General features: G+C 46.9%; 4 protein-coding genes across 4 annotated transcripts; 2 read left to right on the plus strand and 2 right to left on the minus strand.

Annotated features, from left to right (window-relative positions):
- The first annotated feature begins 238 nt into the window (after positions 1-238).
- On the plus strand, positions 239-5,528 carry BJ212DRAFT_459802 (TPR-like protein). Its single transcript, XM_041343263.1, has 16 exons — positions 239-541; positions 604-661; positions 713-763; positions 818-903; positions 963-1,038; positions 1,084-1,368; positions 1,421-1,664; positions 1,716-1,885; positions 1,936-2,093; positions 2,150-2,547; positions 2,596-2,960; positions 3,014-3,919; positions 3,966-4,172; positions 4,225-4,835; positions 4,885-5,071; positions 5,128-5,528. Exons 1-16 carry the CDS (start codon positions 420-422, stop codon positions 5,431-5,433), a joined length of 4,230 nt encoding a protein of 1,409 aa, XP_041190753.1. The 5' UTR covers positions 239-419; the 3' UTR covers positions 5,434-5,528.
- Positions 5,529-5,565: 37 nt separating this feature from the next.
- BJ212DRAFT_1448177 (U6 snRNA-associated Sm-like protein LSm2) lies at positions 5,566-6,093 on the minus strand (the record flags this gene model as incomplete). Its single annotated transcript, XM_041338507.1, has 5 exons — positions 5,566-5,591; positions 5,645-5,747; positions 5,800-5,860; positions 5,933-6,030; positions 6,091-6,093. 5 exons carry the CDS (start codon positions 6,091-6,093, stop codon positions 5,566-5,568), a joined length of 291 nt encoding a protein of 96 aa, XP_041190754.1.
- Positions 6,094-6,249: 156 nt separating this feature from the next.
- Positions 6,250-7,828, minus strand: BJ212DRAFT_1483215 (P-loop containing nucleoside triphosphate hydrolase protein; the record flags this gene model as incomplete). Its single annotated transcript, XM_041340584.1, has 11 exons — positions 6,250-6,288; positions 6,340-6,417; positions 6,465-6,539; positions 6,589-6,757; positions 6,804-6,940; positions 6,992-7,173; positions 7,226-7,323; positions 7,376-7,470; positions 7,525-7,635; positions 7,693-7,758; positions 7,808-7,828. The coding sequence occupies 11 exons, from the start codon at positions 7,826-7,828 to the stop codon at positions 6,250-6,252; spliced, it is 1,071 nt and encodes a 356-aa protein (XP_041190755.1).
- A 231-nt stretch (positions 7,829-8,059) lies between these two features.
- BJ212DRAFT_1578778 (uncharacterized protein) lies at positions 8,060-9,140 on the plus strand. The gene is made up of 4 exons (XM_041342228.1): positions 8,060-8,382; positions 8,435-8,590; positions 8,642-8,909; positions 8,968-9,140. Exons 1-3 carry the CDS (start codon positions 8,322-8,324, stop codon positions 8,755-8,757), a joined length of 333 nt encoding a protein of 110 aa, XP_041190756.1. The 5' UTR covers positions 8,060-8,321; the 3' UTR covers positions 8,758-8,909; positions 8,968-9,140.
- The last annotated feature ends 696 nt before the right edge of the window (positions 9,141-9,836 follow it).

Consider the following 9,836-nt stretch of genomic DNA (forward strand, 5'->3'; position numbering starts at 1 on the left):
GGCGCTGTGCGTACGTCACTGTTACAAAATTGATTCAAGGCTTCATCTTGTCAAAGATCGTTCCGCGTTACCCTTTGTTTAACCGATACGTATCATTTGTGTCATTTTACTAATATATGTACTTATCATATATACGTGGGGTTCGATACTCACACTGGTACTCACTGTAATTAATGTGTATCGTTATCGTTGTGCTTGCAAACCCTCGCTGACTCGACGCTGAGTAAGCCAGCGTTTGAGACTTCCAGGAGTTCCAAGCAGTAGATCAATTGGGTATAACACTTGTGAAGACATTCTGCACGACACTTCATTTCCACGTAAGCTTGAACACATTACTGTCCTCACATAGGTCAGGGCGGTTTGTACATCTAGAGCATCTTTCGAGCGCCAGTCGAGATCTTGCCCGGCAACTGCAGATCATGTCATCATTCACGAAGTCCAAGTTGAAGGCAGCGAGAGATGCTATTGGCAAGAAAAAGTACGAACAAGCACGCGAAGCAGCCGCACAGGTTCTTGACTACGAGCCTGATAACTATACCGCGTGCGTTCCCAATCTGAAAGAATGTGTTGCGAGTCTCATATCGACTGTCTTGCACCGGGCAGCCATGTGTTTCTTGGTCTTGCTCTCTTAGAACTCGGCCAGCACGAGAAAAGCGAGCAAGTAAACCTGACGATCGTTGTAGGCCGCATATGAGCTGATTTTTTTTGTCAGGTTTATCGAAAGGCCATAAAGCTTAAGGATGATCAAGTACTTGCATGGCAGGTACAGTATGTTGCCGACCTCAAATAAGCGATTCTAACCTGATGCAATGCATAGGGTATCGCAAAGCTTTACGAGCAAACTCACAGGTGGAACGATTTGGCGGATACTCTGGAACACATAATGCAGATATTCGCGAAAAAGTGATTATGTTTTCATTGTGATGCATATTTGATGAAGCTGATGATTGAAAATCGAATAGTGACGACGCCACGAAATGTGCCGAGACCCTTCAAAAATTCATGGATATTCGCCGGCAACATGGGACACGCGGTGAAGTATGAATTTTCCCATCTTGAAGCCATCTTGCTCAACGTGTCCAGGTCATTCAAGCATTGTTCCTTTACCTACCAGACTCTTCTTTGTACCCTGTTCTTTCATCGCTTCCTCCACCCGATGCTACAAACCCCACCTCGACCACAATTTTTCCTACTCAATCGGCAATCTACAACTCACTCGCTGTCTACGAGGAGCTTATATCGCTAACAGAAAGAGAAGAAGAGATGTTCATCAAATCTGAGTTTGACAAGCGACGCACCCGCCTTGGAGGTCCTAAGCCTGAGCAACTCAGGAGAGATATTGGCGTGGAGGTTTGGCACTCATCAAAGGTGGGGTAAACTTTCGAATACTTCAGTTTTCAAGTTAATCTTCGCGTTGCAGCTTCCAACATTATACAATGATATTCTTAATCACCTAAATACCTCTGACGAACTGCGACGCGCAACAGAATCTAAACTCATTCGATATAAACAACAATTGTTCCTGGCACTCCCCTCTACTGACCCAGAGAAACGTCAACTTGGCCTGCAGCTGGATGAGATGGTTCACGGTATCGTGACGATTGGCATTCCGGATGAGTTTGCTTGGTGCATGTGGTTTGAAGGAAGAGATTCGGATACAGTTGGTACTGGGCGCGCCATAAATTTGACTATGATTACTGAATTGGACACTCTAGAGGGTCTTGGTCTTGCGTATCTCAAGCAGTTCATAGAACTCTTCCCAACAAGTACATTAGCGCGGATGTTGACAGGATACCTTGCATACAGCAAGGCTGCCCATGATGACGAAGGATTAACAGAAGAACTGACCTTTGCGGTGGATAGCGACCCCTATGGCATTATTCTTGCAAGTTCACGAATCACGCCTCAGAAAATATCTTTGACATCTCTCTTCAGGACGCCTTTTCAGCACTCCCGGACTCATTGCTAGCGAACATGATCGCAGCTCGAGTCCATTTACAAGAACTCGAATACACAGATGCCATCAAAGTTGCTGAAAGCGGACTGGAATTGATACGCAGGTATGAGTCAAACACAGCCCGTGAACTCCGAGAGTAGGTGGAAATCGTTAGAACCTTGAAACTGCAATGACAACTTACCGTCCATTTAGAGTGCGCAAGGCCTTTCACATTATCCTGGCCACATCCTTCGTCCACCTATTTCCTCCCAAGCACCACCCTCGCGCTCTTTATTTCTTAAACGACGTCCTAAAGCAAGATCCCACCAATGTGGACGGATTGATAGGGAAGGGGTATGTTTTTCAGTATAGTGAAAAGTGGGAGGAGGCGGAGGTGCTATTTGCGCAAGCGGCGAAGCAGCTCCCTGATGATGTGGACAAAGGCGTGGAAGCAAAAGAGGAGAGTGCGTGGTGCCTTAGTCGGATGCATGCGGATGCTGGCGTAGATGCTCTGAAAGAGGTCTTTGAGACCTTGAAGGATATCGAGGATCGTGACATTGATAAAGCTCGATGCCTATGGCGGATTGGGAGATGCTACTGGGATCTAGGAGGTATGACGACCCACGCCTTTTGCCTCATCTTACTGATCCTTGTTGCAGGAGAGTCCCGTGAGGAAGCTTTCAAATACTTCATCACATCGCTCAAACATAATCGCGAGTATGCGCCGGCATACACTTCGCTAGGTGTATATTACTCAGAATACGCCTCACCGCCCGACCCTACGCGAGCTTCAAAATGTTTCCAGAAAGCATTTGAACTTGACGCCCGTGAAGCAGAGGCCGCAAGGCGCCTTGCGGAGGGCTTCGCTGACGAGCGTGAATGGGATCTGGTCGAGGTGGTGGCTCGGCGTACTATAGACGGTGAAGGCGGGATGGGCGCGGGTATGGAAGGAGATGGTGCAACTTCGGGAAAGTATCTTCCGACAAACGCGTGGGCATGGAAGGCTCTTGGTGTTGTGGAGCTGGTAAAGGATTGTACTTATAACGTTTATTTTCAACCTAACTTTATTGGGCACAGGTGAAGAGGAACTATGCGGAATCCATTAAGGCTTTTCAGATGGCACTCCGAGCGAACGTCGATGACCAACTCTCATGGCTGAGACTTGGTGAAGCCTACAGTAAAGCTGGTCGTCATGTCGCTGCCCTTAGGGCGCTTGGTCGAGCTCACGAGCTTCAACCGGACGATTGGATGTGTACATACTTCATAGGGGAAGTCCAACGACAAACGGGAAGGCTTGCAGAGGCTCTTGCCTCTTTCCAGTCTATACTGGACGTTCGTCCCACTGAAGCCGGTATCCTCTTATCTGTTGCGCAGACCTACCTCGACCTAGCCCGACATGAGCGGCTTACCGGTTTCGTTGCTCGAGCTGAGCAGTCTTTTATCTCCTGTATCGATGTTATGTTGGTCGCCATCCGGGAAAGCCCGGGATATCGTGGAGTCGCCTGGAAAATCGCCGCTGATGCCTTGTTTGAGTTGTCGGTAATCACTGTCTTCGCGGATGAAAATAACGTCCGTGCAGCCGTGACTGTAGTCTCCGAACTCATACAGGGCCAAAGTAGTGCTCGGCTGGCTGGCCTATTCAAGTTCACAGCTCTCTCTCCAGACGACCCTGTCACTGGACTCAACGTACTCGAAGCTGCTGTCGCTGCCTACGATTATCGCATCACAGTGGGCTCTCCTGACGAAGCCGCTCTCCCAAGTTCATTGTACGACCTTGCTGTAGCTCTGCACGAGTGGATTTTGAAACAACCCTCTGGTACCACACGACAAGCCTTGGAGGCAGCAAACTCGTTTTTGATTCAAGCCCTGCAAAAGGAGCCTGGAAATGTCAGGTTCTGGGTCGCATTGGGTGATCTCCACTTTTCCCAGAAGCCAAAGCTGTCGCAGCATGCATATATCAAGGCGATCGAAGTTGACAACAAGGTTGGTAGGACACCTACCTGTTACAATCTCAACTCAATCTTTCTAGAACGTGGTGGCGTGGACCAAGACTGGTCTCCTATACTTATATCATAACGATATCGACTTGGCCGCTCAAGCATTTACAAAGGCACAAACGCTCGATCCGGATCATACCCTGGCTTGGATTGGCCAAGCATTGATTGCAGCAGCAAACGGCCACGAAATAGATGCTCGTATATTACTTGAGCATGCAGTGAGCATGACAGCAGACGTGGTAAATCCATGCCCTCCTTACGTTTATATATGCAACTGACACATGGTTCAAGCCTATGGCAGACCTGCAATTTGCCTTGCGCGTTCTTACTGCCGTAAATGATTCGAATTCAGTCGGTGCACCCACTACAGATCGCCTTTTACCTGCTTTCTTCGTGCTCGGACGATATTCCCAGCGCTGCCCGGCTGACGCCTGCGGCCTCCATGTCTTCGGCCTGATTTGCGAACACCTTGGAAAACTTGAACAGGGCGTAGAATACATAAATCGTGCAATTGCTCTCCTAGAAGCAGCATACGAGGAGAAAGAGGATCCCATAGTGGAGCGGCAGTTTGTCATCGCGCACACTAACATCGCACGGCTTCGTCTCGGATTGCAGGACTATGAAGGATCGTTGGCATCTTTCGAGAGCGCTCTAGGTCTACTTCCCGAAGATGCAGAGCGGGAGTCACAGATTCTACGTGTGCAAGCTCAATGCGGGTCTGGGCTAGCGTCTTTCAAGATGGATGATTTCCAAGCCGCTATGACGGCATTCCAAACTGCTTTGGAAAGCGCCGCTGACGATCGCGTTCTTCGAGGCCAGGTTACTGTTCTGCTGGCACAGACAATGTGGGCAATTAGGACACCTGAGTTCCGGGAGTCTGCGAAGGGCTTGTTACTTGATTGGTCAGAACGCAATGTCGATGATTTCCAGTCTACTAATCTATCGTTTTAGCATCACCTCCGATCCAGAAAATTTGATGGCGATCAACACTCTGGCTGGAATGGGGATACTGACTGAAGACGATGGGCTGGTTGATGCCGCACTTTCGGAAATTCTGTCACTCCCCGTCGAACAGAGACATGAGCTCGATCCTCGAAGAGACGTGACGTATCTCCTCGTGCAACATTATCTTGGGCTGGTACGAATTCAACTCTTGAATCGTTCAGTGTATGATTCTGATATTTTTTTTGGCAGGGTGACTACGACAGAGCAACTAAAATTGCCCAAAAAGCCCTCCATGTTGAGCCTTCGAACCTCCAGATGAGGCGAGAAGTTGCATCTTTGTTGCTCAAGCAGGGAGAGAGAGACGCTGCATCGGCCATCCTAGCATCGGTGGCACAGAACCAAGACATTGCAGAGGAAAAGACTACCCTCGCATTATCAGCTCTCGCACAACCCATACAGTCTCAAAGAAGCGCACAAAAAGCCATCATGCTGGAACCCGGTCAACTGCGAAATTGGCAGACTTTGGCTTATGTTCGAGCACAAGAAGTGTTGTAATATCAGGTCGGATAATGTACACGTATGTAGAAAGAGATTCAATACCCGGCGATCATCCAATAATGTGTCTGATGTAAAGTTCCTGTTGAATGACAGCTGCGCCTCCAGTAGACTAGGGATATTGTACATCCATCACCGTTTTCCTTGAGCAGCGACCTCTGTAGCATCACCGGTGAGCATTGAAAGGATTCATTGCATGAGAACTTCGTACCTCGGCGAGTCGCGTCCTCCAGCAACTGAGTATCGACGTGTTCTGCAGGGAGCTGCACATACCTCACAACAGAACCACGGATAAAGCAATTTTTCACCGCCATCTGGAAACGGAGATGAATGTGTAAACCGGATAGAAAAGCGTACATTAAGCACCATGTGTGGATGTCTTGCCTCGTCCAGTACATTGATAGAGTCTAGACGGATGTTGAGAAATCTGGGCAAAGAATGGGAATGCATGGCATCAGTGATATTGGATCTGTGCTGAGATGGTAACCACGATACTGACTGGTCTACTGATTTCAAGACTCCTGTAATCGAGAGATCATTCTTCAGCTCGACGGTTACTCGTTGATCTGTCAATGTCTTGAAGACGGAGAAGATAAGCTTTTGGATGTCCAAATGAACGATCAGTTGGGTTCGCAGAAAGATGCTATGAGAGCTGACCATGGCTAAAAGCGCGGCTTAGATGCTGATACAGTAGTGAATGATTATGGTCGGTGACATCCTTCACTGACAGTTATTTGCAGTAGTGGCTGTGCTCAACCTGATGGATGACCTCCTGATATTACAGAAAAAACTAGCGATACAATATTGTAATGACATCTACTCATAGTCCGCCATATCGAAGTTATACATAAAGTGCTAGCGGTGATTGAGGTCAGCATTCGCCAGAGATAGTGGAAATCTCTCTACCTTGTATAGACTCATGACCTTTACTACCCAAGCCTCTAGGTGATAAATCTTTTTGTTGCCGAGCCGCATCCGAGTCTCCTGCACACATGTGAGAAATCGGAAGGTTCAGCCCAACATCCACATACATAAAATGCAGCCCAATGCATGACATCGGCTTTTATAGCTTCATCCACTCTCTCCACCACCTGCTCTGCAATGGTCTGGACACTATCAGTGGCCTTGTTCAGTATACCGTACAGAACGGTTCACCTTCAATATGATCGTTGGGGGAATACAGTGGGTAAGAAGCTCATAGAGTTTTGCACGGACTTCCAAAACGCGCGCTGGTGACTGTTCTTGGACGATGAGATCAGCGACCTTGTGGCAGTACGTTTCCCAGTCTGGTTTGGCTATTTTCAATGAACCTGAAAGATCTGGCCTGCACGTAATGAGTCGCGGCGATAGCGATACCAAGTCGAACTTACGATTGCATTTTCAAGGCTTCGAAAACGAGTAATGCTTTCCGCATGTTGCCACCAGAGTCTTCGGCGATCTGTTGTGATGCCTCTTCAGGTAAGTCGAACTTCAGCTTCTTTGCTACATGTTCCAAGACAATTTGCATCTAGAGGCGTTCACCACCAAGTTTAGATAGAGTTACTTGATGTCTACTCACCTCTTTTGGGTTCGGTGCAGCGACTCGCATAAGTAGACAACGACTTTTGATGGGTGCTATTAGTTTGCTGGTGCTGTTGGCACAGAGTATTATTCGCATGTTTGACATGTATTTCTCCATCGTTCGACGCAACGCTGCTTGGGCATCACGGGAAAGAGAGTCCGCCTCATTAATCACAACGACTAACAAAAAGGTCAGGTTGACATCTGGTTATGACGCAACGTTGGATGGCACCTTTGAATCTATGCTTCGCGTTCAAGTCTACCTGCTGTGTCTGTGCAATTTCCTTTAACAAATCCTGAATGACAACTCTGTCATAATTTCCAGCTTCGCTTCAAAGTGCTTTAGACGAAATAGAAGAGTATAAAATGCCGAATAGCGAACCTAGGAGTGATCTCGATGTGAAAATTGCTTTGAACAATATTTATTTCCAGCTTGCGTTTCGAAGGTGAAATAAACACTCGTTGATCAATTTTGAGCTGTCGATTCGTGTTCATCAGCACCATCCAAAGCAAATCATATAGTCTTCTCACCTTCTCAACACCACTCCCAAATAACTGCCTTAAAGTACAGCTGATGCGTGTCTTCTTTCCAGCTCCAGAAGGCCCGTAGAAGAGCATGTGTGGAAAGTCAGCTGACGCAGCCTGTATGTATGACACCATATTAGACGTATGACCCTAGAACATCCAAGATTGACGTACCAGAGATTTCAATCGAGTGGACAAACTCTGGTGGTAGTGAAGGTCGTCCAAAGTCTTTGGTCTAAACTACGCGAATATAAGAATTGTTAGCCACCTAAAGAAACAAACTTCTCACTTTGTCTACCCAGAGAGACATCGTTGGAAAGAGTTGAGAGTCAAATTGATGTAAAGCGCAGGAACGTCGAGTTGAAAGCCAAATTGCATCACAGCAGTCGCGTGACGTCACGTGTTAATTGTCACACATGAGACGGGCGCGGGTAGAATGTTCAAAACGTTCAAGCTTCTGCATCAAACTCAGCAGGAACAATTTGAGAGTTGACATCGATCATAGATGAGTGTATATAACAGACCCTTCCAGCCGTTTACTACTAGGGGTCGGCGTTGCCGACTTTTTACCTTGCGGAGCTCTTTCGCTTAATTTGACTTGCCCACAATATCAACAGGGCCAAATATCTTTGATTACTCGCCATTCAGACGCACAACATTCTGAGCATGATACAAAAGGCTGTAAACTTTCATATGGGTCCATATTCACCTTCATTAAAACGTCTCTCGGTATCTTCTACCAGTTCTCGCATTCTTTCGTCTTCTATACGAAGATCTTCCAAAGGGTGTCGAAGGGGTCTACGATGCAGCTTAGCGTGTTCGAATTGCTGAAGACTTCCAACGCCGAATGTGCTTTTATATTTAGTATGTTTAATTCGTTATGTGCATTATTTATCGTTGATGAGTGTCTCATCAGTCGAACACCAATCTCGCGGCACTCCCCATATCTTCATTCAGACTGCGACCGCTGTCCAAGAAGCCTTTGAGTCTAGCGGGTCTCGAATGATTTATACAGACTCTCCTACCATCCTTGCAGATCAAGTGTTATGTGCAGATCCAGCAGAGTTTAATCGTACGTCAGTTAGTTATATGTTGGCGTCTTTTACCCTAATTTATTACTGAGGAATCGCTCAGAAAATGGCACGCGACTTAGATACTACAGTGGTGTATGCAGATACACTTCTGTTAGCAGAACGGTTGAGAGATGCTGCTCTCAAAATTCCTCGAGTGGTCAGTTAAGAAATTGGTGCTTGGGCTGTTTGTCTGACAATTAACTTACGGACTTTCTGTGTTCTCTTTTGCCGCATTTTTGATAATGGTTATGTCGTTCGTTCGTCGTATTGTCCGCTGTGAATGAAGTCCATGACACCTGTTGTGATGAGATAATCTGAGTTAGTCATTTGCTCATATCTAATTGCGGAATGCGCCAGGCTGTTGACTTTCATACAGAAATGATGGCAAGCAGCTACATTTGTAGAATCGCAGGTCAGACGATCAATTGGAGTCGTGGTTCATATTCAGGCGAGTAGTCTTTGTCACTATGCATTTTTTCATATCTTGGACAGGTTTCAGGTATAAATCAATTTGGACGCATTCGCGCTCTCGTATGCTCTGGATATTGGAGCACATACCATCCTCGCATATGCTGTGTGCTTTTGCATCAGCGTGGTTGAAACAACCTCGAGGTTAATTGTTCGCGCTGTTATCGAACCTCGGGCCGTTCATAGCATGGCATATGTGTGAGGGCCAGTGATGAAATGAGTTTGCCGGATGGATTTTAAAAAAGTAGTGTAATTATTGTTCGGGAGGATCGTTCTTGAAGATACTTTGTACCATTATCTCATTCGCCATAATGTAATTCTGTGCAGAATCAGCAATAACGCAGTCTAATTCATTTTGGTGTGTCTGGTGTCAGACGGTTCGCGATGATCACGTGTATATTTTGTGATGTTTACCACCACAGGTCACGCCGCATTCATAGACCTTGCTCCGCAAGGTAATGATCTTCTTCAGGCTCCCAGCTGGCCCGGGTGCTCCCATCGAATGTCGTCTTGCCAATTGCTGTCACTGCCAGCATCTCAAACCCTAGCCTGCAGTACCAGAGCTTGAGATCACCACCGCCCATTGCCTCACTACCGCTCACTATCTCTCAAATCTATCGTATTATACCTGCGTCCGGTCCTACACACAGCGATATTGGACTTGGCGAAAATTCAATATTGAACTAACAACGCCTTAGTTTGTATCCTACCTCTACGAGCTACCCAAGGTGCTGTCACCATCTGATTTGAGGGGGGACCAATGACCCATAACTTAGA

The sequence above is a fragment of the Suillus subaureus genome (genome assembly GCF_016647635.1).
Source record: "Suillus subaureus strain MN1 chromosome Unknown BJ212scaffold_26, whole genome shotgun sequence".
Classification (NCBI taxonomy): Eukaryota; Fungi; Basidiomycota; class Agaricomycetes; order Boletales; family Suillaceae; genus Suillus; species Suillus subaureus.